The following is a 26,137-nucleotide window of genomic DNA, read 5'->3' on the forward strand; positions in this document are numbered from 1 at the left end:
ATTTACCATATGTGTACTGGTCATTTCCAGTAACAGCAAGTGGGTGTTCCAGAACTGTGTGCACATCAGTGTGAGCTTAAAAGCCAGTACAAGTCTTTGCGGTTCAGTTTAGAGGGAGCACGATGTACAGAAGAGTTGTCCTCCTCACCCTGCTGGGATCACTGCTGGGACTGGTCAACACATTGCCCAACAAGGTACATTATGCTATATTAAACCAACAAACAATTCTTAATTCACAATTATTGGGGGCAAAAGCTTGCAAGATTGCATATGGCCAAAATATTCTACATTCTAAACATGTTGTAACGTAAAATTTTGCTAAACCCAAAACGCTGACCCAACAAAATGTAAGTACATTTAGAAGTATTTTTTAATCACTTAAATGGACATATTGACTTGATTGGAGGTGAGATGAATTTAAAGAATAAAAATAAACCCACAACTAAACATGGACTAGACTACAACTAAACAAGAACTTGTACAGGACCAAAACAAGTCTACATCAGGACTAAACTGAACTCAAACCAGGAATTAACTAGATTAAGTGTTAATGTATCCTATAGAAAATAAGTAAGTAATTTTAAAGTAAAAAATGGTCAAATCATCATTATAATCTCAATAATTATTTTATTCCATAGATATATAGAGCAGTGTATTTTTGAGAAACTAGTGAGTCTGAAAGCGACAAAGGTCACATTGTCATTGTTTGTTTTTCCATTAGTTCAACATTAAACATATTTTTGTTGGCTGTTAGAGAATGCCGTTATATTTATTTTATTTTTTTATAGTTTTGTGATTGGTGTTAAATATTTTGGTGAATTTAACAATGTAGGGTGTGTTTTTTATTATTCTGTTTGACCAATTACATCAATTGATTCCCTGAAATGTGTGCACTGTGCCTCAGTGGGCTGATCATCAACTGACTATTGTGAAATGTGTGTTTTGCTCAGGACGATTGGGACATCTACAGTTTTCACATCAACTCCACAGTGACCAGCCGTTATGCCACCACCACCATCACCAGCCGAGTGGCCAACCGCATGAATGAATCTAAAGAGATAGAGTTTCATGTTCGGATTCCTAAGAATGCCTTCATCCGCAAATTCAGAATGTGTGTATGATTTTAACACACGTAAAGATTGGCCTTAGCAAACTCAACCACACTTTTCCTGTGTACACAGTGACTTTGAGGAAATCTACCCCCACTAACATGTTTCTCCATTAGGGGTGTTAAATCATGTCACATTAATGTAATGAAGAAACAACTGAGTGAAATCCCAAATCACTTGTCATTCACATAGGTTGAATGCATGTTTTTTTTGTTTGTTTTAAATGTAAATATATTTTTAAATGGATATTCTATGTTTCTAAGGTTATTACAACTATCCCTAAATTCAATATAGATTTTCAATACTAGCTTATTTTTAATGTCTTTTAATATATATTTTTCAGCCACAATTGTATTCTGTGTTATACTCTTGCCCTTCCATCACACATTGCTGGAAGTTTCATGTTTGACTGTGTAGGTTTATGGATGGTGAAGTGTATGACGGCGTGGTGAAGGCAAAGGAACAAGCTGAGCGTCAATACACAGAAGCTGTCTCTCGGGGCCAGAGTGCAGGGATTGTAAGGTACAAAAATAAATAATCAATAATTTGGAGAGATTTTGGTTTGCCCAGTAATAGCATGGTCACTGGGATGGAGACGGATAAATGCATTTTACTTTACCATACTATTACAAAGAAAATAACAGGTTTAAAAGGGTGTTGTCTGTTCAAGACATTTCAACATCCATCCAGTAGTCTGTCTCTAGAAGAAGATACCATGTTTCCTGGTTATTAACATCTTCAAACTGGGTTTGGGTTAGAATTGATCATTGATCATATAGATGAGTAACGTAATGACTATGTGATAACTATATAGCCTACACATTTTGGTTACAATGCCATTCCTATTCTATTATCATGCAATAACTGTTCTGAAATAGATTAGCAAATGTTTTTTTTCTACTCATTTGTTGAAGTTCTGTGGGGAGAACACTGGAGGAGTTTAAGACTTCTGTCACTGTAGCCCCTCACAAAAAAGTCACCTTTGAACTCACCTACGAGGAGTTGCTCAAACGTCGGCTCGGCAAATATGAGCTGCAGATTTTCGCTCGGCCAATGCAACCTGTCAAAGATTTTAAGGTGAGTTCGGCAAAAAATTTTTAGTACAAAATGTAAAATTGCGTGCAATTTGTTTCAATTATTCATGTATTTTTCAGGTTGATGTGCACATAAACGAAAATGCTGGACTTAAGCTCATAGAGATGAAAGGGGGTCTGAGCACCAAGGAACTGGCAAATGCAATTACTAAAACTGTAACAGACAAACAGGTTAAGTTTCAACTCATACTTACGCAACACACCTTATTATTATCCTTATTCTTTTCAAGCACTTCTTTTTAAATCTACTCTCTTTGTCTATAAACATAAATGAGAAACAGCACACATTCATATTTATGTTATCTGTAGTTATTAATTGTTTAATTTGATTTGTAGGCCTGGATCTATTTCTATCCAACTGTGGATCAACAAAAGGTCTGTGACAGTTGTTCAGACAACGGCCTAAATGGAGATCTGGTTATTTTTTACGATGTCCAAAGGGACGTCCCGTTTGGAGATATCCAGGTAACAAACAAACAAAGAAACTAACCTGGGGAATGAATATATAAAGGTTAATGTCCTTTCCCCCTTTTTTCATGCAAATTCAATCCAGACTGGCGATGGGTATTTTGTGCATCACTTTGCTCCCTCCGACCTGCCTCGTATCTCAAAAAATGTTGTCTTTGTTATTGACCAAAGTGGCTCAATGCATGGGCGAAAAATGCAACAGGTAAGTTGAATTCACACCCTACCTTTAATTGGCACCAAGGTAGGGTGTGTCTGCATTCTTACATATAGAGAAGGCACGAACATACAACAGGATCCCACACTGACCTGCTGAGGCTGCAGATGCTGGGGTTTAGATATGGACCATTCAGATCAGAAAGAGGAGCTGGAACCAAATAAGAGACTTGTGTGAGGCTCATTCTGCTTTTTAATTGAATAAATTGACAAACAACTTGTACATCATGATTTTGTGATTAAGAATAAATAAAGATTACAATTGTTATCAGTAAAAGGTGGTCAGATTTCCACCTTCACCTTTAATCTCAAAGACATATAACTCCTCAAAACATTATAGAATAGCAAACCACAAGGTAAAGGTATCTTCTCTGTCAATTTGTTTAGTTGCTTAACAGAAACCAAATGCCATTTCAACATTTTCTTACACTCATTTGAAAATGCATGTTTAGTATCTTCAGAATATTTTGAAATTATAACAACTAAATAATTGATCTGAAAAATAATATCTAATGTGATTTATTCCAGACACGCATCGCACTGATTCACATCTTAAGTGATTTGGTAGAAGATGACTTCTTTGGGCTCATCACTTTTGACAGTGAGCTTTTTCACTGGAAACAAGAACTTGTTCAAGCCACCGCCAAAAACATTGAAGAGGCCAAAGAGTTTGCAGAGAAAATCAAAGATCGAGGGCGTGAGTAGTTTACACAATTCATAAAATATTTAGACTGTGCCATAGAGCTAAATCTTTCAAACGGATCTTGGTTAACAGCCACAGACATAAACAGAGCAGTGCTGGAAGGTACCCGCATGCTGAATGCACACCCCAGAGAGGACTCAGCCTCCATCCTCATACTCCTGACAGATGGGGACCCCACCTCAGGTTTCAGCACTTTCAACACTTTTAAATGACTGGATGGAATCAAGAATGTGTTGATAAGATGTTGAAGGAGATATATTTTGTTGCAGGAGAGACAAATCCTGAGAGGATACGAACTAATGTTAAAAAAGCCATCGCATCTAAATTCCCACTGTACTGTCTTGGATTTGGATTTGATGTTAACTTTGAGATCCTGGAGAAGATGTCGCTGGATAATGATGGTTTAGCTCGTCGCATATACGAAGACTCAGACGCTAATCTGCAACTTCAGGTATTTAGCATTAGGTTTCCCGGGGACCTGACAAAACTAATTATAATGCATGGATTACAACACTGTCATGCCCAGCCACATATTAGATTTGTGTGACTGAAGTAGAAGTACTTGATATATTCACTAATCAATCAAGCAATCACCCTAAATGTTTTTGTAGGGCACAATTCATCATAAAGAATTTCAAAGTGCTTTGAAAACATTAGAAAATATATTCAAATCAAAATTAAAACCACAATACAAAATATAAAAGCATAAATATTAACATTAAAATGTAAGGTATTTTAAAAAGATACAATGCAGATCAAATTCCAAGTCACATTCAAACAGAATGATTATTAGGCCTAAATTTGAACACGGCGAGCGAGTGGATCATCTCACGACCTCAGGGAAACTGTCCCAGATTTTAGCTCCATGAAACTGAAATGCAGTTTGTAATTTGTAATGGAGTACTTAATCATATTACCATCAAGCTTAAGAATAGATATATTTTTGGGGTCAATAGAGATCATTATTCCACTGTTGGTTAACAATTTTTTCAAGAACTTTTCCTCAAAATGGCACGGTTGAGATATTCCGTACTGTGGGATTAAGACTACTCTTTAGGAAATGTAAAATGAGCGCAGTTTTCAAGGCCCCTGGGAATGTTCCAAATTGTTGAAGTTTGGGGATTTTTCTTCACCCTAACTGACTCTGTACAACATGTTTATAGGGGTTCTATGAAGAGGTGGCTACTCCCCTGTTGAAAGATGTGACCATGATCTACATCGGAGGCTCAAATCTGACCCAGACTAACTTCAGCCAATATTACAATGGCTCAGAAATTGTGGTGGCCGGTGTGATCACGGACAACAACATTGAAAGCTTTACTCCTGAAGTCGTGGCCCTTTCTGTAAGCAACATTCAGTCGCAACTATGAAGATCTCTCATGTATGAATGGTTTATCAATGGTGTAAAATATTATGCTTCAATCTCTCCAGAGAACTACAAAAATAACTTTTTCGTGCCCTATTGCAACACCAGAGTCCACGGCGACAGCTCCAATCGACCGCATCCAGAGAGTGTGGGCGTATCTCACGGTCAAACAACTCATGAAAAAAGAGTGAGTGACCTATGTGTTATAAATATAGATTTTCACTTTGATTCTTAGAAGTAATAGGGGCGGTACTTTGACTGAGACATGTGTATTTGTGTATTATTGAGGTTTTTAAGAATGTTTTCTGACTGAAGTGAATTCATAAAAATACATTAAATTGCTGTAACTTCAGTATAAACCGGACTCAACCTATGGGACGGTATTAATTAAATCTAATGTGCAGGCTGCAGCTGTCTGGACCGGAGAAGGAGAAGGTGAAGAAAGAGGCCATGGATTTATCTCTAAAATACAGCTTTGTGACTCCTCTCACGTCAATGGTGGTCACTAAACCTCCTGGAGAAGACTCAGCCGTGCTCAACAAGCCTAAAGAAGAACGACCTGAAACAGATTCAATCATGAGACATGGTGTAACAAGTGGGTTTCAGCTAGCTGTGTTTGTATATTACCTAAAGATTTAAGGAAAACAAAAATGTATATCTGATGATTCATGCTATCAGTTAAATTCAAGGCCTTAATTCTGAAAAAGAAAAGAGCACATTTTTGACAAATATATGGATTGGAATAATCATTATTATATAGTATCCTCAACTTATAAGTCACTTGCTGTGTTAATGTTCCTTTCGTCCTTAAAATCTCTGCAGGAAAATTCCTCACCTATCCTACAAGACAACGCACTGGGTTTTCTGGGTATATTCCAGTTGCTGCTGCTCCTCCTGCTCCTCCTGGTCTTCCTGGTCTTCCTGGTCCTCCTGGTACTGGTGGTCTTCTTCTTGCTGGTGATAGTCATCTTGGTTAGTTCATAGAGGGTACAACACACTACAATAAAAGGAAAGTAAAATATTACTGACTACTGATGCCCTGTGCATATTGGCACTGAGTAAATCTAAACGGTGACGTACACATCATTTTATTGAATTTTTTTTTTTGAACACACTCAAATTTAAATGATCAAAATTAAATTAAATTTTGGCATTTTGTAGCTCCAAAAATGAGTGAGCGCATCATCTCCATTAGTCCTTAAAGGTATAAACATGGTCAATTTATAAAACCATTACGGCCAGTAAAGATTTACATAATTGTGGAAAAAGATTTATACAGTATTCATTATAAATAATTTGTGTTCAATAAAACACAATTTTTTTTGTATATTTATAGTCTATATGTTTGACTTGTATGTATCATATTTCACATTTCATACCTTAAGTCAATCTTATGAGGGAGTTTGTGGATTCACTGCTGATGAAAAAATTTAATTACACTTTTTATTCACAGATTATGATTTATTTGGTCCGGGCGCAGCTATGGAGCCTGAAACCCTAAGTCCAATTATTGCATATACATCCATTCCAACAAAAGGTAACATATTTTTTTGTTTCTGCGTGTATTTCTTTAACTTGAGCGTTCATCACATTTATGCAGTGTTTGAATGCCCTCCCAAATATGATAGGGAATGAAATTGAAACAGTGATATTGATTCAGGAATTGTGTTATTGTTAAAACATGACACACAGCCCTTTTTGAGTGTGTGGGTAGCTTTTTAGGAAGAATTTGGGGTGGAGACAGTTACCAATTAAATTAATCTGAAGGTTTGTTAGAGTGTAACTGTGACATTGACTTCTTTTCAGGAAACAAAACAACACTATACCAAATAAATTGTGTTTTGTTAAGATGTATTAACCAAACAATTAAACAGATGGCATATGAATATGAAATATGCAAATGAGATCATAAATAGCTAAGTGAAGTGGCCAAGACCGTTGAGATTAAGATGTTCTGTTCTTACGACCTGGGAGCAGAAATCTGAGCACTTTCAGGGCTCCAGGTCTGCAGAGGTCAGGCTGGGGTTAGACGTCGCATCGTGTGAAGTTGGCAGGAGCTCCGGCCGGAAGAGGCTTTAAGTCATCAGATTTTGCCATCAGATTAAAGGCAAAATCCCTTTGAATCAAAAGTGCTGTTGTATAGAAAAATGTCCAACAGTCCTTTGCTTGAGTTGGCTTCTTTTTTCAAAATTTGAGACAACTAAAAGAAGCCAACTTTTGAATAGTTGAAACAATTCCTTGATGTAAAACACTGTCCTGAAATGCACCCATTAAACTGAAAAGTGTATATAGGATTTCAGTATATTTTGGTATGAATCTTTAAATTGTTGTGTAATGTTCTTTGTTTCAGTAGATGAGCTCATCAGTGGGAAATGTGTCTCTCTCCTGCCTTGTCCTTTGAGTTTAGAACTGGAACTGACTTAAGGCTTGGCCTGTTCACTAGTTTGAACTAACCCAACACATTTGCACAGAAATTCAACCAATCAGAGTGCTGAATCAGCTGAACAGGAGGGTGTTTTCATTGTTCTTTGTCAATTTATTCTGATAATTGTCTAATAAAACAATATAGTGAAAGCAGTTAGGTAAAGTTTAGGAAAGGTTGAATCCACTTGCAAAGCTGCAGTATCTCTGCTTATAAACTGCTGTACACATCTTAGTTGGAATGTGGCAGGATAGGGAAGTCTGTAAACATCTCCTACAGGAGCCATTACCCTAACAATGGTTCCGAGGGTACTCTTTGCAGTCAAAGGGGTCATCTGCAAGTCACCTACATCCAAATGTCTATTTATCCCTTGAGCGGTCATTTGTTCTTGTGCTTTATGCTCTACTCTTGTAATCAGAATCAAAATGAGAGATTCAGAATAAGAAAAAAGGTGCTGCCTGGTGTTCAAGTTGCTCCATGTGCTCCCGGCGTTGTAATTAAATCCCGGCTTTGACTATTTGTTGCATGTCCTTCCTTCTCTCATCCCCATTTCACGCTGAAATTATTCAATTATTCATTATACAATTATACCAAAATACAACAATCCTAAAATGATCAATTAAGAAACAAACCCTATTGTCTTTCTTTTATTAGAGTAAAAGGGTATAAAAGTTTGTCTGCAGAATTTATTTTCATATACATTTTTTTTTAGAAAATATTTTCTTGTCTCCAGCTGCTCCAACTCAAAGGTTTTTACTGAGACCAGAAAAAGTGGCTCTGCCTCTGTGCTTTGATCTCCCTACCGCCATCGATGTGAAGTTACTGCACCACCCCAGCAGAGGTCAGTCATGCTGCGTTTACACCTTTTACATCATATTTGTGGTATTTTTTACAATTTCGTACAGTTTACTTATGTTTCTCCTTTAAGCCATTTGTCGACTAGCTAGCCTCACACAGTTAAAAGTGCACTATGTACGTTTTCTGATAAGAGGTCTGCCACCTGCTTGTCTCCATGGAGATGTTATTGCTTTGCATAGAATGTTCCACACTATGGCATTAAAATGTATCTATCTTGCTATTATTTAATTGCAAGTGATCCTATTGCCAAAAAATACTATGTAAAACATACAAGCGGGTTGGCCTCTTCATAGATCTGACCTGTAACTTGCTTGTCTCCATCAAAATAATTCAACATTCAATAAAACAATTAGTAAATCAGGCTCATGTCTCTGATATTAACTGAACGTGTTTCTCTCCATGCAGGGCTTGATATAAAAGGTATTATTGGTACAGAGGAAAATGCAGGTTTTACACAACTTCGTATACATGTCCAAAGTGACATATATATCGAGGTGGACACGGAAAGCATCAGTGTGAAGGAAGGGCAGAATGTCACTCGATACTCGGAACAGACTCAAATTACTGCTGGCAGGTAACACACAGATCATGATCCAAATAATAATGTATATATAACAGTCAAGCTAATTTTAATGTTGGTACCGTTAAAAATGACCACTACAGTATTTTACTTTCGGTTCCAAAGAAGGCACAAAAATGTTTCTTGATGCAATCAACAAACACAAAAAGTTTAATGTATTAATTTATCATTTATGAACACCCAGCTTTATGTATAGCTTTCTGTCACTGCCTACTTCTCTACATGAGTTCAAACGGAAGGAAGAAACATTTACCACTTTAAGTTTTGTTCAGTTGTGCTATAAAACAAAAGAAAAAAATAATCTAATGAATTAAAGATTGATATTCTTAATCTATTTAGGACTTTAAATGAAATACAAATATACATAGTTTACATTTGTTTAAGTTATTTGTAAATGATCTGCCCTGGTGATGAATCAATATGTAGCTAGCCTAATTAAACACGTGAACAACTGTTTACTTTATTATTTATTCATTGTGAAATGGCTGGCAAACCTTTCCATATGTTTTGACAGCGTGACAGTGATCATGCGTGACAAGGAAATAGATGTGTCAGTTGGAGACATTCGTTTTGTGATCCTGGTCCATGAGATTTCTGGGAGGAAGTTTTTGTGGCCTGTTTTTAGACAGATGCCACTGGATGACCAAGCTGAAGGAATTTTAGGTGAGTGTGATATTCTGATTACATGTGATTCATGTCATTTTTCTATAATTTATGGTTTGCTGTGGTTCCAGTTTATAATAATGGGCATTATGAGGAAGGAGAGAACATGGGAACAACATCATCAATCAAAGTTCAAGGCAAAGAGATCGACGCCGGCAGGTACAGTTTGTGCTATTATTCTTTTATATATACCATATTTTCGTCGCATCTTTTGGGGAAATTTATTTGATAAAATCCAAGACCAAGAACAGACATTTCATCTTGAAATGCAACGCACAGACAACGAACTGTCGTAAGTGTCTGGTATATTAATGTAACATTATTAACAGTTATTCAGATAACTATAACATAAAGAACATGCTAACAAGTTTACCATATCACTAAATCCATTGAATTCGTCTTCCTCGGTGTCACTTCTAAACAACTCTGCAAACTCCGGAGGTTGAAGAAGTGCCAATTCTTCTGTGTTGCTTAGAGCCTAGAGCGCCCTCTGGCGGTTGTCAGTGTGAACATAATCAACATGTGACATGGGGTTTGCAAGTGTGAAAATAACAAATAATATCACATATAAATCTGTATATAGTATAAGTCGCTCCCTGGCCAAAACTATGAAAAACGACCTATAGTCCGGAAAATGTGTGTGTATATATTATATATATATATATATATATATATATATATATATATATATATATATATATATATATATACACACACATTTTATATATTTTATAATAATAACCTTCGAGAGTGACAGTTTTGGAAAAGTGATGACTTTAAAATAAAAATCGCAAAGCAGATGACAGATGACCGGTTCCTCTGTACATTGCAGATCCAGTGCTGTTGACTACAGTCTCCCAGTGCCTGTAACAGTGGACTGCTGGCTCCTGTCTGCGCAGTCAGTTCTGCAGAGACCAAGCACTGACTTCAACAACTGATATTTAAACAAAACTCAAAACCAGCACTTGTATTACTTGTATAGCCAATTCTCGAAATAAAATTCCCTTTGACAATATTCTTTTAAATGCATCTACTGGTAAAATTTTAATGAACGGTAATGAGAATGTGTAATTATTTAGCAAATTTTAATAATTTCATACAAGTCGAGACACATGAATACGGTTCATACGGTTACGGTATCAGAAATTCAAAACTTTGGCCGCGGTTAGGCCTGGTGTATTATTATTTGCTGTTTAGTCTTTTCATTCACACAGTAAACATTTTATATATATATATATATATATTTCATTTCCAAGTTTCCTAATGTTTTTATGGCCTAACTAAAATGGATGGGATAGAACAGATAACATGAATGTCCACAGGTAAAAATATAAAAACATCTTTAGCATGTTAGTGTATCTGATTTAACTTAAGAGTTGGGGTCAGTCATTTTACTACAAACAGTCTATGATGTGCAATAATTTAACAAACAAATCCCACATTGCCACAGTAAAAATGGTAAAAACACAGTACAAGACATTACTGTTTACCATTGCTACTAGCAACTGCTCATTGTGCTTCTGGGATTTTTCTTCAGTTATTAGTGGGCGACTGGAGTCATTTCTTGGCAGACGACATTTAAATACAATTTGGACAAGGGGCTGGGGCTGCTTACCATACATTTTACAAATCGATTCATCTGGTGGATGGATTTTGATTTGGGGGGTTTTCGGTTACAACCCTGGACCAAACTGACTGAGGATGCGTCCGAGTTTCAGAGGTGGGTGAAAACCATACAATCCATTTAACACTTAAATAAGGCTACACCCTTTTGCACCCCAGTAAATCTGGTCCTGCTTTGTACACAACTCTTAATCACTTTATATAAACCATGTGTGATGCACACATTAAATCAGCTCATGACATTGTAAACAAAGCTTTATGTAACAGAAGAGTTGTTGACAGGGGAAATTTGAGCTTGAAATATCCTGGTAGCTGCAAGTGTGTGTGATAAGGGAGTGGCACATCATGGATTTGAGTCCTGCCCTCAACCATTTGCCGAATGTCGATGCCCCTTCTCTGTCCTCATTTCCCACTGTAGTTGTCATGTCTAATAAAGCCTTCTGGCCAGAAATAAATATTGTGGTAGAATGTGAGCCTCAATGTTTTTGTTTATGTTAGTAGACATAAGGTTTGTAATGGTAATTTAAGTATTTTTATTTAATTTTATTTTTCAACTGTTTGGTCAATTGTCTATGACCTGGTAGATATAGCCAAAGCTTATTGTGCCAACCCTTGTTTCCAAAACCAAAATAGCAGCATGTTTGGTGAAATTGATAAGATCATTTCCAGTAAGGCCTGTCATTCATCTCTGTGTAATTACAAGACAGTGGTCAAACCAGTTGCACAAGCCATCCATAATCCGTAAATTAGGCAAGGCAAGTGTATTTATAGCGCACAATTTGTAGAAAGGGCAATTCAAAGTGCTTCACACACAAAAAAAGCTCCGTGAGGTCCTGAGACTCCGAGTTGGTTCACATGACACTAACAGGTTTGAGATATACTTTGGTGCTAGGCCATGGAGAGACTTGTATACAAGAAGTCTATTCTCTGAGCCACAGGAGCCAGTGCAGAGACCTGAGAACAGGACTATTGTGATCGTACCCGAGCAGCAGCGTTCTGGATGTACTGCAGCTGTTTTACAGTCACTCCAAGTCTGGTTTAGACACTAAACTTTTGATTTTGGCAATGTTTTTTAGATGGGAAGAAGCTGCTGATTTTATTGATTTGACCTGGCTATTAAAAGTCAAGTCTGAGTCCATTATTACCCCCAGATTTCTAACTTGATTTGTATGTTTTATAGATATACTTTGGAGGTGACAGCGTGTTTATCGCCCATACATGAAATGCACATTGGATGAGAAATAGTGGCTCCGCAAGATGCAGGGGCGTTTCCTGCAAGGAAGAACGCTCTTAGGACTTCAGATCCGACCATTTGGTGGGAGCGAGAGCTGATATTATGCCTGAGATCTGGAGAGAAGAACCAGTGAAGATGCAGTGCTAGTCGTTAAGACTATAAACCAATGCTCGGCGTTTAAGCCAAACTGGCCAGTTCTTGTGGAGGATGCTCGTCGTAAAATGTCTGACCAGTCAAAAAATGATTGTTAACCGGTCAGAAAAAGGGCCTTGACGCGATAACCCCAATATTACACTGATTAGCAACTTAATGCAAAAAAAAACAAAAACTAGTTTGAGTAGCATATCAAGTGCTACTTGCCGGGAAAATTACACTAAAGTCAACTGACCTAGTGAAAAAAAATACTGCAAAAAGAACAGCTCGCCTCGACGCGGTAGCTGACCCAATAATAGTATAAATGAGAGAACTTACCCAGAGTGAAAACCAAGCTGAAAACTACTCTCATCTACGATATGATATTTACGGTTTGTTTATGAACAGTTTAAAAGAAGCTAGTTGTCTGGCCCAAAATGCTGAAGGAGTTTAAATGTTGCGGTCTTCAAGGGGAAGAAAGCGAGAATAGGGTATTAAGGGGACGACTGTATGATGCGGGGGCGGAACCCGAGATACAGTCATCCTGTCTGTTAGGAACAGTGTGGTGCCATTGGAGCTTCCGTAGTACTGAAAGTTTTAAAGCAAGATATAAACAGTGATCTGAATCCACCACAAAATAAGCAATTTGGTTAAACATTTTCTATCTGCATATCTCCACGTGTAACAAAAGCAAAAAAATACACGCCCATATTGTAGAAAAAACAGTGCAGAGGGCGGGGCATCTCCAGAGAGAGCAGAGCGACGTTGAGTATGGAGCAACTTTTATATGACTCACCCTGGAAATGGTTCACTAAATGAGCTTTCCTGAGAACACACTCGGTCTACAGATGAAACCATGTTGTAAGAAGGAATTACGATCTACTAAGATGTCTTAATATGGAAGACATCATGCCGTTCTTTAGGTGGAGCAGGTAAGACCGTATCATGTTTGGTGGTGCTACAGTGTCTTTTGTGTCTTTTGTCCTAGTTTTGGTTAAATTATCAGTTGATTCGGCTTAAGGGTTAATCATGTTTAGTCACATTAATCATCTAATTAGTTCAACAAAATTATACTTGTAGTCCACATATACATATTTTCTGGTGTTTTTTTCCCTGCACTTCCAGTCTTTTTCTTTAAGTCAACATAATCTTTCTGACTGATTTAGACCAAACTTAGCTATGCTTTATACTAATTTAGACTGGTTTTGGACCTGGATTAGCCCAATGTATCTGTTTGGTACTTAACTGCATGAACATTTTTAGAAATGTTGCTTTAAACCATGTCCGCTGACAGTAGTACAGTAATAAGCTTGTTAAATGTCTTGACGTGTAATATGGTAACATGACATATATAATGTGCAATTATACGATGTCTTATCTTGTTGGTTTTGTTCTCTCTCCTAGGTGACAAACAACCCCGGCCTTGCCTGAGTTGCCAGCACGTAGATGGCAATACTGTTAATGAACAACTTTATGTTGCCAAGCACATAAACCACAGGACCTATGAAGTCCCTCTAGTCTATCAAGGACAAAATGTTTACCCCTGGATGTATCATTTGGTTACTCTTACTGACTGCCCGTCTGTCACTCTGCAATTTGGATATCGTAGAAAATGACAGAGAAGTTACCTGCTCTCAGGTATCAGTGATCAGGAATTTGCTTATAATAGGTTGCGTTAATTTGACATAAAAACAATCAAGAATGCCTATTGTTTACAATGAGGACAGGTCAGAATTACAGTGGAATTGGTTGTTTAACTGCCAAAATGCAGATGTTTTAACTTCGTTTATGGCTAATGTTTCTATAATTTCTGGGCCTAGTCACAAAAAACAAAGACAAATTTCTTTGTCTGCATTAATGAACAAATGATTTGTTATTTTTTTCACAATGGCTTCAGAAAGTAGTATTCGAATGTAGGTATTATTCCACCCTAAAAATGTGATTGTTGTGAGTTGAAAGGATTTAAATCCATAAATGTCTGATTATGGCAAGTTTGTAGAGCAAATCCTTAACAAATAGTGATGATGAGATTCAACATTTGTGCATCTCCACATAGAGTCTCAAGGCCCATGTCGTCCATCTGAAATGTATTATTAGAACATGAACGTCAGACTGTGGGACCAAGTCTTATTCCACATAATTTCAATACATTACAATAATTCAGAGATTTACGCTGTTACACAATTTAACAAATGTACTAAATCCCTAAATCACACATTTCTTCAAATGAGTTGTAAGCCTAAGTTTGGTCGTTGATCTATGGATTTTTAGAAGTCCAGTATTTTTTTTATTGGGATGATAATTATTTCTGTAGACCACAGCAGAAAGGAGAAGGCATGGAGTGAGTTAGCTGGAGTTATCACAGTGAATTGTACATTTAATTCCACTTTTTAGATGGACACACTGTTTTACACGTATTGTTTTTGGTTGCATACAGAGTGTTTTTTGCTGCAGTTTAAATCAGATCATAGAGATAATGATTTTTTTGTGAGCACTAGGCCATGTCTCCTATAAGTCAACTCAAATCTGTAATCTGTCTTCTGCACCTGTGTGGCATGATCCCACGCCCAAATGCATTTACTGTATATGTATATGTATATGTGTGCTCTAGGGTCTCTGGAACTGCACTATGAAGGATGGGACGATGTTTGATTCAAACTCGGTGGAAGTCACTAACTTGAGCACGCAGGTGAAGCTGTGCTGCAGAGGAGACACATGTGAGCTTTGTCTGCAGCTCCAGGTCGAAGTCAATCTGAATCAACTCTGGGAAAACGAGGGTAACTCTGGTATGAAGGAGGACGATGGCACAGAGGAAACAAAAAATGATGAAGGTATGAACGTTGGTAATTGGGGCATAACAATTTTTTGAAATATTCCAATTTGTTTCATATAGTAAGACAGTATATTTGAGGAAGGACTTCTTGTGATATGCTTATTGTGATAATTCAAAATATGGCATGATTTGTATATGTTTAGCTATTTCCAAAAAACATACTTATATATTTTTTAAAAGTCAAATATTAACTTGCAATAACTTAACAATAAGGCATGTTAATGTATATTTGTTTTTGTAATTATTTTCTGACCTAGTGCTTAACTCCACCTTTGTGTTTTTAGCTGAAAAGTGTTCAGTGACAGTGTGTTACAAAACACCACACGCACTGCCCATGTGCAAAAAGGTGGAGTTTATGGTCAAATCCATCAGGTTTTCTCAGCAGAGCACCGCACAGGTATGTCAACACCCAAATTTGCATATTTTTATGGCTATATCTCCGGCAGATGCGGGTGGAGTTGCAAAAGAGAGCACAGTAAAGATAAGATAATAAAACTATAAACTACAATTAAAAGTATTAGTCTGAATCTTTACTCAAGCAAAAGTAAAAACATATTGTGGACATATTATCTGGTTTATTGTTTAGAGCAAGTGTCCAAACTATGATCCAAGGCAAAGTGCAGCATTTATAGATCCTCACATTCCTGCTGGATTTGTTCAAATAGTCACAGGAAGTGCTAAAAGAATCTTGATTTCTTGTGCTAAACAGGGTCAGACCTCCTATTATGATGAATCTGTCAAAGCTTAATCAGAATATATGTAATCTGACAGAGAAAACGCACACACAAAAACTCTAGGTAAGGGTCAAGACCAAATATTGACTGGTCGGAAGGCTTTGTTTGACGTAGAGTGAAATAAGGAGAAAGAGAGAACCCAAGACGCAAAGATGGTAATAATCACATAAGTGCAACACATCAAATCACTACACCACCAGCGGCCATAAGAAACATCAAATTTGTACATTATATATTGTCCTAATACAACAATATAACCCAATGTTGTACACAAGTAGTGTGTACAACAGTTACATATTATTATTTGGAGGTGCAAAGTGAATACAACTTTAATCCTACCTTCAGTCACATTATGTTACTTTCACAGATTTCTGCCACTGTCTTCAATGCTGTGATTTCCTATGAGAACAATCTTTTTGTTTACTCTAATGTGCCAGATATTAGAAATGAAGTTCACGTTCCGTCACTTGAAAATGGTAATCTTTTAACTATGATAATTATTAATAAAAATATGTCAACTTAATATGTTCTTATTTCTCCTCAGTGTGTGGCTCAAATATAAGCATGTATGTACAAGAATGTAATGGTAAGTAGCCCACTCTATTCTAACTTGTCATGAGTTTTGTTTGTGACGCTTGAGAATAAAAACTATTTGAATAATTTTAGGCCTGAAACTCAGCTTTTTGACCAACAAAGTGCTTCATCAAGTGGAGTTGAGTTTCCCTGACAGTGACAGCAGACGTCTTAAAGTGTGCATCCAGAACGAGACCAACGGGAAGTGCAAGGTGAGAGCGAGATACACTGTGGTATTTACTTTCAGTATGTTGGTATGTTATCATTGAGTAAACAGTGATATTCATTACAGGTGGTGAAAATACAGTTCTGATTTCAATTTACTGAGTCTGATTATGTGCATTATGATTTATGACGTTTATTCCCTGATCATTTATGACACATCTCACCTGACATAAAGGAGACTGGGACATTTCATCTTAGCAAAGTGGTAGATTTATAATGCATTGCGCGGTTTTGTTGTAGATCTGGAATAGGGCGCCCATCCCACTGGTCTACGTCACGCCTTGCACGTGCGTTCAGGTAGGCAGCACGTGTCACGGATCATGCGCATTGCACATAAGGCGACAATAACTCACCTTGTTTTATTATGGGAAAAGGCGTGGAAAGAGGATGGCCAAGTGTCAGTGCGTTCCAGGAGATGCCCTTTCAAAAACAACAGTAAGAAGTATTATTTATTTAGTTTGTACGGTTGCGAGTTTTCAGTTTGAGATACATTTTTTTTTACATAGCCAACTAACCGGTTTTCCCTGAAACTTTTAGCCACACTGCGTTCAATTATGTGGAAGAACATTATACTGTCTGTGGAAAGGGGCTTTTACAACTTCAGCACGAGGTTGTGGTGGAATATATCCGCCCCCTGCCGGCTGGAAGGAGAATTGTGGCCCTGTGAGAGGACTCCAGGCCCCACTGTCTGCACTGAAATAAAGGGATTTAGACAACAACTGGGAAAGGATGTGTGGATACAGAACAAAAACGATCACTGGGTAAAAAACAAACAAACTACCTTTTAAAATGATCTAACATTTTATCAAAACATTTCATAATCTGGGCAGCATTTTTGAATAAATAGTATACACACTCCACTGTATATGCTACTGTGTCTGAATTCTGTGTCTGAAATCAAACTTTCAGGAGAAAAGAGATGTCCTTTCACAAATAGGTCTGGAAAATGATCCTTGTGTGATGGTAAGAATGGGCTGTTTTGATACTTTCAACACATACTTTTCAACACAGCTAAGTATTTGTTCTTTTGTGAAGGTACAAATCACAGGAATGGAGTATGAGATGGGGCCATTCTGCTACAACAGTTGTAAGTGTGATGGACAAATAAAAGAAAGAAACAAGACTAACTGTAGTGCTTATCTTCATTGTGTGGTGCTCTCAGTTGACCGGTGGCGCTGGAGTCTCTTTGCTGTTGCTGTGATGCTGCTTCTCTCTTTAACTCTCCTGATCACATTGTGCCTTCGGGACTTTGTCAAGAGTAAGTTTAAGCAACTTTTTCCTACAATGTTGCTCTCATGCAGTCTTTATGCAAAAATCATACCAATATATATTTTTAATGAGCCCCTATGCGTATAACTCATTTTCCAGAGTCAGTATGGAGCTGGCACCATGGAGGATTTGTCCAGAGTAAGTGTCTTTGTCATGCTCTCATATTGACCACAGTTGTTTTTATGAATGTGTAGCTCATTTTCCTTTTTGTAATAGTTCACCAGGCACATGTGCTGGTGCTGAGCCCTCCGGACAGTGATGGGGAAGTGTCTTCAGCAGTCTGCAGCCTGGGCTCTCTGCTCTGCTCCAGTGGCTTCAGTGTGACTGTGGACCAGTGGAGCCGGAGGGGGCAGCTCAACTCGGGGCCCCTGCCTTGGACCCACTGTCAGCTGCTCAGTATGGACAGCACATGTGAGCGTGTGTTGCTGGTGCTCACTGCCAAAGCTGTGGACAAAGCACAGAAATGGAGCAATGAGGACAGTTCCTTCAGTGACCAGCAGGAGGAGTCTCCTTACTCTGATGTGTTCAGAGCTTCCCTGTTTGCCATTCAGGCTTACAAGCACCAGGGCAAAGCCAGGGAGCGCTTCATCCTGGTCACATTTGACTCTCATTGTACAGAGGCAAAGATCTGCCACAATAAACTACCTGAGATCCTCCAGGGACTTCCTCTTTTCCACTTCCCGTCCCAGACAAAAGCTTTGCTGTCAGACTTGTGTGTGGGGAGAGCACAGAGATGGTCAAAAAGAAGCAGGTGGACTCTGGCTTTTCCGGGAAACTAATGTATGGACTGTGCATTGCCCTCTAAAACATGGGAAACTGAACAATTATAAATGTTGTATTATTGTGGTAAAATTAAGAGAAAAGAATACCTCATTAATTATAAAGCCATCAAGGAGTTTTTTTTTCTACATCAGTTTTATGGAAGGACCATGACTTCATTATTCGTACTGTCTTACAGTGTTATATATATATATATATATATATATATATATATATATATATATATATATATATATTAATATTTTATTATTTTGTGTGTTTGTGTGTTTAAATTGAAAATTGTTGTACATTAATGGTCATATTTGAATGCAAAAAATATATATCTACCAAATATTTCCCCCACCTCTTCTATTTCTATAAATAACGTGCTATTTTGAGCCTGTTGGGTCCTTTGCAGCGATTGGTTGGTTGATGTAACAACAGGACAGCTTACTGGTTCATTTTGTGGTCAATCATGACAGACTTCCTGTGATCTTGCATATGCACTGAACAGTTCTGGAGAAAACTGTAGTTAAACTTTTGCCCCACAGTTGAGTGCCAAAGCGGTTGAATAGTGGTAGGTGAAACTGCTTAATTTTTCTCTACATGATCAAAACTAAATATAAGTTGTTTATTATGAAACCATATTTATCTCAGATTTATTTGTAATCATTTTTAAGTTAAGATGTTGGTTAAACAGCTATTCTGAGACAGAATGGGGAGAAGTTGCCTACTTGAATAGTTTTACTGTTTGCCCAGTGAACACTGAATAAGTCATAGTCATATAAAGATATCTCATGAACTCATGGTTTGGCAATTTTTTGGAACATTTCCCTTTATTCAACTAAAGTGGTATTGCCTGGGATCCAGAATACACACTCCAATACTGATGACCAATTCAGGACTTACCAGGCAAATAATTGTGATTGTGAAGATTCATTATTCTGACCACTGAATATAGTATATGTTTATTTCTTCAAATCATTTTATGTACTGCAAAATAACTGAGCAGGAATATATCCCTTCTACGTAAAGAATGTTTACAGAGCAGATGGTTGAACGGGGCGAGTGGAGGCTTGTGTGTCTCCTGCTGCACGCTGCTTGGCTGTGCTTTGTGCTGACCGCTGAGGCGCGCACCTGTCCCCCGTCCTGCAACAAATGTTCAGCTCCAGACCAATGTGATGAGTGTGGGGGAGGATGGCTCCTCCATAACGGCACATGTGTAGGTACTGTACAGGCTGTAGGACTTTCACTCATAATATCATTTCAGTAATACCTAAATAAATCTCTCTTTCAGACATTGATGAGTGTGGCACTAAGTTGGGTGTCTGCTCCTCAGACACCTACTGCCTCAATACAGCTGGATCTTATGAGTGCAGAAGTAAGTTTCTCTTGTATGTAAGCGTCAATTAAGGATGTAAACTTTTCTGGTGGTGTTACTGCTTTGTCTGGAAAGTTCCACTGCATAGCATTAAACTTATTTATCCCCATGGACACCAGACCAAATCACAGGTCAGTTTTGCGGGGAGATAATTTATGCTTAGGAGTAAATACAGCATAGATTTGTTTAATGCTGTGAAGTGGAACATTCCTGGTAATTAAAACAATAACATCTTATCTAATAATGCTAGCTTTTATGGGAATGTTTTATCTTTTTCTTTTAAATGTGACACATTTCAGGATTAGCATTTAATGTTGTCTCCTGCCAAGTCAATCTTCAATACCGGTAAATCGAAATCCATCACCATGAAGAAAAGCAAGTGACGGACCTTCCACCAAGGAATCATTAGCTGTTCTCTTTCTATCTGCCTCAAAACTGCTTAAATAAAATATAAATAAAATTATATTACTGCCAAATTGTCAAATGGACATAAGACTCCAAGATGAGCAAAGCCAAGAAGAAAGTTATTGAAAATACTGCCTATCACTTTCTCCTCCATCTGTTAATAAAAGTGCTCTTTCCCAGAATGTGATGTGGCCTGTGTGGGCTGTATGGGCAGTGGACCAGCTCGATGCAGGAAATGTGCTCCTGCATATAGACTGACAGGGTTTAAGTGCCTGGGTATGTACCAACAGTTGGAAGTAATTGTTCCACATCATGATAGAATATATTTTCGTTAATACTTTGAATATATTTGTTAGACATCGATGAATGCAGTGACTTGGTGCTGGCCTGTTCTGGTTTGGATGAGATCTGCGCCAACACTGAAGGGTCTTTTCGTTGTGACTGTGCAAAGGGGTACATCCGTAAAGACAACGTATGTGTGAAAAAGCAGCAGACAAGTAAGTCATCTGTACCACCAATAAGCACCATAAGACTTCATAGGTGGATTGGGGAGGTGGGCATTAGATCGTCTACAAGATCATATCAAAATTGTTGTCTATTATAAGGTAAAAGTTGCTAAAATAGCTTAAATGTCATAAGAATTGTGTTGCAAATCAAGATACAAGATGATATGTCACCACATTAATGACTCATGGATTGCAGAATTATGATCCAATAATTGTAACGGTTATTGAAAAGAAATATGAAGATCACTGTTATTGTAAAGACATGTCAACATATACATTTGATCAATATCTCTGACCTCTAATACAGTGGTTATCCAACATTTTACACCAAGTACTACCAAAGAAAATATTTAAATCGGGTCTTCAACAGGACTATTCCAGGTCTAAATTAGGGAAGTAGAAATACACATTTCCACAGTAGTTGTAACCAAGAAAATACTCAAGGAAGAACAGAAGTGAATAAAATGTACTCTAAATGAAGTCAACACTAGAACTGAAGCGTTGTGAAAGGACGCTTGTGTACCACCAGTGACACATGTACCACAGTTTGAGAAACACTGTATTGAGTTTAGTTTGCTTGATGTCAGTGGTTCGATTGATTTGTCTAATACATTGTTTGTTCTCTGCAGGTGTGCTTGACAAAGGGCTATTCGAGGACATCCAGGATGATGAGGTGGTGGTGCTGCAGCAGATGTTTGTGGGGGTCCTGCTCTGCGCTCTTGGGACACTCGCGGCAAAGGGAGACCTTGTGTACACTTCCATGTTTATTGGGGCCATAGCAGCAATGGCGGGGTACTGGCTTTCGGATAGAGGCGATCGCATATTGGACAGCTACTTAAAGGGACATTAAAAGTTCAAACTACATGCTTTTTTACTTGTTTAGTATACAATGTTGTGATGTATGTAGTATCATGTTGTGCTCATTTTGCAGTGGAAGAACTGAGTTAAAAAATTGCGTACTGGGGACTACTGAGTACAGTGTTGAAAATTGTACATCAATAAATGTTTGCACAAAATGTTATGTATAAAAACATATATTCTATAAATCTATGGCTACTGTAGATTAATTAATTAATGCAATATTTTATTTTGCAATATATTACATAATACAGTTAAGAAATATATCTAAATTGACTGTAGCATGTAGAATACAGAAACCAAATCCAAAGACGGAAAGAAAGTCACCTTTATTCCATGATATAAACAAGCTGGCCAACACTCAATAATAATATTCTGGTACACCACATACAATAGCAAACAGGGGCACTGAGGACAGCCTCCTAGGTTCAAAAAAGAAAGAAAAATAATAACATTACAGAGAATCCATGCGTCAATCAAAACCTTGACCCAGTATCACTTTGTCCAAGGTGTAGCTTGAACTAAGTGAGTGTTTTGAATAGATTTTCTCTTTTCATTCATAAAACATTCATACACTTTTGTCCATCATTCATCCTCTTTCTTCTGTTTTCTGTACATTTACACCAGTGACCCGGAAACATGCGCCACTCTCACGAAACTGCACAGGCTGTCTACTAAAGGGACACAGTAAGTGAGACAGACAACACTCTCAGACTACATCGTACCATCACTATGTATGATGCAGATGCAATAATGGGCAAGGAATGGTGCATCATGGGAAGTTGCTCACGTCCACACGAGTTTTCATACAGCATGCTGGACACTCACATTTAACATGTTCGAAGATCTTTACTGTACAGTTCAAAACATTAACTTGTACAAATAGTAAGTAGTCTCAAACTGGCATTTTTAATAATAGGCTGAAATCATAAAAAATAAATAAAGCTCAACTTAAATATAAAATGAATAAAAAAGTAAACATAAGTCATTAATGGTCACAGTGATTTGTTTCATCTCAGTAACGTACAATAAAAATTGTTGTGAATGTTCACCGACCGATCAGGCATAACATTACCTGCCAGATTTGTTACTTCAGACATGATGCATTGTGTATTCTGGTACATTTCTACCAGAACATTAGGTTAAATTGCTAAAACAGATTAAAAAATATGTTGCTATAGTTACCATTGTCTACGGCTGAAGTTGAAGAAATGTAATCAAGATGCACTAAAAGAAGATGTAACTTTTCAATACATTGCTAGGAGAACCCTAAATTTCAAACCTATTATTTCTTTCAAAAATTGTTTTAATTGTTTTTAATTAACTTCTCTTTTAGACCAAATTATTTGTAGTTCGCTATTGTTTTCTTATCGGACCATTTTGATAGATGTTGACATGTAACATCCACAAGAGCTGCAGTTATGAAGATGTTCTGAACCAGCCATCACAATTTGATCTTCAACTCATGTCTTTACATCTATTTGTTCCGCTTCAAACACAACACATTTAAGGATATTTTCCTTGGCACATGTTCAGACCACTTGTGACCACATGAAGAGATGATCTGTGCTTTTCACTCCCACCCGCCAATGATCATAACATTATACCTGATTGTTGTGTGCAAGGCTAGTCAACATTTACTTTCAAAAACAGGCCTTAATGTTACTTATGGTGGTTTCTAGGCACAGATAAAAAACAAAAAATAAACTCAAAATGGCCAAAAGATATCTTTCAAAACCAGGATTAGCCTCGGAAACCAGCCCCAGCCTCCAAGCCTCTGTGTCTCACATAACTTTGCGACACAGCATAGAGAACAGGAGGCAAACCCATACGACATCATTTCCAGTTGGCACATAATATAAAAAGTAGCATGCATGGCCACTATTATCACCTAAATTGTATGCGCTTGTTCGTGGTAGGAGAACCCCCTACTTCAAGTAGTCAGAAGATGAGGACCAGAAAGCCCCCCGGTGGTAAAGTGAGGATTTTTTTTTTTTTTTTTGCTCCTCTGTTGGTTTGCATCGTCTCTATTTCTTTTTGAGTTGAACCTTTCTCTTTTAAAAAATTATAAAACATTTCACGCATTTTCACGATTCTTAGTCAGGGACTGGGGTGGTCCGAGTTCATGAAGGAAGCATAAAATGAGATGTGGTTCACCTCGGTTTTTGTGGAAGATGGACAGACACTTATATACAACAGTTAACACTTGGCCATAGAGAAACAGGGGTTGAGAAGAGAGCATACTGTAACAGTCTAGAGTTTGTTCCACTGTAAGCTTTAGTTTTGTGTTGTTTTCAGCTGGCACATCACTGATTCTGTTCACAAGACAACAAAGACGACAAACACTCAAACATAATGCATCTGGACATCTGGAGTTACTCAAACCTCCGCTGGGATTGTTCATAGTGATAGTCTTCACTCACAAGTGCAAGTTTATGACCAAACATGTGCAGCAGACATATTGAAATTACTATCTATGTCAGCTGCAGAAGTTATACCACAGGCCAGGTGGTCCTCAATAAAGATCTTTAAAAAAGGAATGTACTAATGTCTTCTAGATTTGGATACGCTTTACTTTCTCACCTCTTCTACATACATTTTTGGCTGTCCTGAATTTTCAGACAGGGAATGTTACTGCTGCTGAGGGATAAAAACAAAGCAAATAAACACCTACAATGCATCCAAAAGACTACTTATCACTGACCTCTGGACAGTTAGAAAAATAACCAATGAGGCAAAACATAATTTATATATATTTATCTGTCAGTTTGAAACAGTTTTCTGACCACATATAGACACACTATATAGATTTCTCTCTATATTTATAATATATGCATATCTATTATATTTGTTTACAGTTTTACGAGGCACAGGCCACTTTGTTAAGAAGAAAATAAAACAAGTTACTATGTTGTCTGGGGAGTTCACACATGACTACTTCTAGAAAAGAAGACGTACTTGGGCAGAATACTGTGCTGCACAGACCTGCATTAAACATCTAATAAACATCACCTTTTCCTTATTATAGCCTACATTTTCCTTTATAGTAGCAGCACCGCTGTATCTTTCATGGCACACTGTTCTCCCTTTTTCTGATTGTATATACATAGCAGTCTGTTGTTATTTAGCCCAAGGTGGGGTCAAATCCCTCCAAAAAGAGATTTTGGATCAGATCTTTTTGACACCTTTTAGTTGTAAGCACCAGCAGAAGCACCAATAGTTAAAAATTCCTGCAACACGGAGGAGAGGTGCATAGGTGCATAGTCACAAAATAATTGGACTTGTGAATAATTACTGACTGCTCTCCAGGCAGAAAAAAATAATGACAAATAATAAAGTGAAATGCATTTTACTCTATGTTGTCATCTGCATAGATTTTAAAAAAATATTTTACTACTTCTTCTATAAATGAGGTAACATGAAAAGGCGTAACTACCATCCATTTCAAAAAATGAATAATACGGGGCCATGCTAAAAATAATGTATAAAGCTATAAAATGGCAATGTAGACTGTGCACACTATGAAAAGCAGGAGTACGTCGTCGGCAGGGCAGTAAGTCAGACATGGGAGCCAATCAGAGCCAGATAAATGATAATTCAAGGCAACACAATTATAATCTCAATAGAAATAAAAGTAAAATATCACGGCGAGGCAGCAGAGTGGAGACAGTTGCGGTGTCCCAGATCAAGAGGGGCTGCTTTTGCTTCAAAATCCCAGCATGCAATAGCCAACGGAAAGGGCTGTTCCAATGACATGTCAAAACAACAGTCCTGACAGTTGTCTGGAGTGGTCATGTGCAGAGAAGTAAAAGGACATCTGTTCCCTAAAAACAAAAATATGTGTTTAAGATCTGATGCCATTATATTCAAAACAGAATTATAAAGTGTAATAATTACCAGCTCAGCTGCCAGCTTCTGCATGAGAGAGAAGTAGTCTCACAAAACAAGGCCCCGCTACACAAATTAAAACTAAAATAAACAGGTAGTAACTGTTTGGTTGTGTTTTGGTGTGATGGCTCTGCTCCCCCAGTAGTGACTAAATCATGCGAATAGGAAACAGTTCAATTAAAAGCTAATTTCACAAGAAATCAAATCAATAATGAAAACATTATATCTTACCCTTCAACAC

At 37.5% G+C, this 26,137-nt stretch overlaps 3 protein-coding genes and 1 long non-coding RNA gene across 5 annotated transcripts; 3 read left to right on the forward strand and 1 right to left on the reverse strand.

Moving 5' to 3' along the window:
• The first annotated feature begins 67 nt into the window (after window positions 1–67).
• Window positions 68–10,434, forward strand: LOC140365755 (inter-alpha-trypsin inhibitor heavy chain H3-like). The gene is made up of 19 exons (XM_072452315.1): window positions 68–194; window positions 951–1,111; window positions 1,527–1,631; window positions 2,024–2,186; window positions 2,264–2,374; window positions 2,540–2,668; window positions 2,757–2,873; window positions 3,413–3,581; window positions 3,660–3,770; window positions 3,857–4,038; window positions 4,751–4,930; window positions 5,019–5,140; window positions 5,358–5,548; window positions 5,776–5,821; window positions 8,059–8,216; window positions 8,639–8,807; window positions 9,328–9,476; window positions 9,548–9,635; window positions 10,309–10,434. Exons 1-19 carry the CDS (start codon window positions 123–125, stop codon window positions 10,412–10,414), a joined length of 2,529 nt encoding a protein of 842 aa, XP_072308416.1. The 5' UTR covers window positions 68–122; the 3' UTR covers window positions 10,415–10,434.
• A 2,832-nt stretch (window positions 10,435–13,266) lies between these two features.
• On the forward strand, window positions 13,267–19,042 carry il17rc (interleukin 17 receptor C). The gene is made up of 15 exons (XM_072452353.1): window positions 13,267–13,397; window positions 13,870–14,103; window positions 15,077–15,296; window positions 15,583–15,695; window positions 16,400–16,508; window positions 16,577–16,618; window positions 16,699–16,817; window positions 17,071–17,127; window positions 17,205–17,265; window positions 17,368–17,591; window positions 17,740–17,793; window positions 17,866–17,917; window positions 17,993–18,088; window positions 18,199–18,237; window positions 18,316–19,042. The coding sequence occupies exons 2-15, from the start codon at window positions 13,999–14,001 to the stop codon at window positions 18,876–18,878; spliced, it is 1,854 nt and encodes a 617-aa protein (XP_072308454.1). The 5' UTR covers window positions 13,267–13,397; window positions 13,870–13,998; the 3' UTR covers window positions 18,879–19,042.
• Window positions 19,043–19,175: 133 nt separating this feature from the next.
• creld1a (cysteine-rich with EGF-like domains 1a) lies at window positions 19,176–22,463 on the forward strand. 2 transcript variants are annotated; one of them, XM_072452357.1, is made up of 6 exons: window positions 19,176–19,435; window positions 19,894–20,084; window positions 20,156–20,239; window positions 20,825–20,920; window positions 21,001–21,141; window positions 21,780–22,463. In XM_072452357.1, the coding sequence occupies exons 2-6, from the start codon at window positions 19,895–19,897 to the stop codon at window positions 21,998–22,000; spliced, it is 732 nt and encodes a 243-aa protein (XP_072308458.1). In that variant the 5' UTR covers window positions 19,176–19,435; window position 19,894; the 3' UTR covers window positions 22,001–22,463. The 2 variants fall into 2 exon arrangements, with proteins under 2 accessions (XP_072308458.1, XP_072308459.1); XM_072452358.1 differs by having other exon boundaries at window positions 19,178–19,435; window positions 19,910–20,084.
• On the reverse strand, window positions 22,319–26,135 carry LOC140365797 (uncharacterized). Its single transcript, XR_011927854.1, has 2 exons — window positions 25,906–26,135; window positions 22,319–25,832 (listed from the first exon to the last, which is right to left on the reverse strand). It is a non-coding gene; the product is annotated as an uncharacterized lncRNA (long non-coding RNA).
• Window positions 26,136–26,137: the final 2 nt, after the last annotated feature.

The sequence above is a fragment of the Eucyclogobius newberryi genome, unplaced genomic scaffold, assembly GCF_026437365.1.
Source record: "Eucyclogobius newberryi isolate DKJ021-1_F unplaced genomic scaffold, fEucNew1.0.hap1 SCAF_19, whole genome shotgun sequence".
Classification (NCBI taxonomy): Eukaryota; Metazoa; Chordata; class Actinopteri; order Gobiiformes; family Gobiidae; genus Eucyclogobius; species Eucyclogobius newberryi.

Bases quoted from the DNA above. Each gene is read 5' to 3' on its own strand.
- creld1a (XM_072452357.1), top strand. From the start codon at position 19,895: ATGTTTACAGAGCAGATGGTTGAACGGGGCGAGTGGAGGCTTGTGTGT. The intron at 20,085-20,155 runs GTACTGTACAGG...TCTCTCTTTCAG, and splicing joins CCATAACGGCACATGTGTAG to ACATTGATGAGTGTGGCACT. The intron at 20,921-21,000 runs GTATGTACCAAC...TATATTTGTTAG, and splicing joins GACAGGGTTTAAGTGCCTGG to ACATCGATGAATGCAGTGAC.
- LOC140365755 (XM_072452315.1), top strand. From the start codon at position 123: ATGTACAGAAGAGTTGTCCTCCTCACCCTGCTGGGATCACTGCTGGGA. The intron at 4,931-5,018 runs GTAAGCAACATT...CAATCTCTCCAG, and splicing joins CTGAAGTCGTGGCCCTTTCT to AGAACTACAAAAATAACTTT. The intron at 5,822-8,058 runs GTATATTCCAGT...GTTTGTCTGCAG, and splicing joins CAACGCACTGGGTTTTCTGG to AATTTATTTTCATATACATT.
- il17rc (XM_072452353.1), top strand. From the start codon at position 13,999: ATGTTTACCCCTGGATGTATCATTTGGTTACTCTTACTGACTGCCCGT. The intron at 17,128-17,204 runs GTAGGCAGCACG...TTATGGGAAAAG, and splicing joins CGCCTTGCACGTGCGTTCAG to GCGTGGAAAGAGGATGGCCA. The intron at 17,918-17,992 runs GTAAGTGTGATG...TGGTGCTCTCAG, and splicing joins GCCATTCTGCTACAACAGTT to TTGACCGGTGGCGCTGGAGT.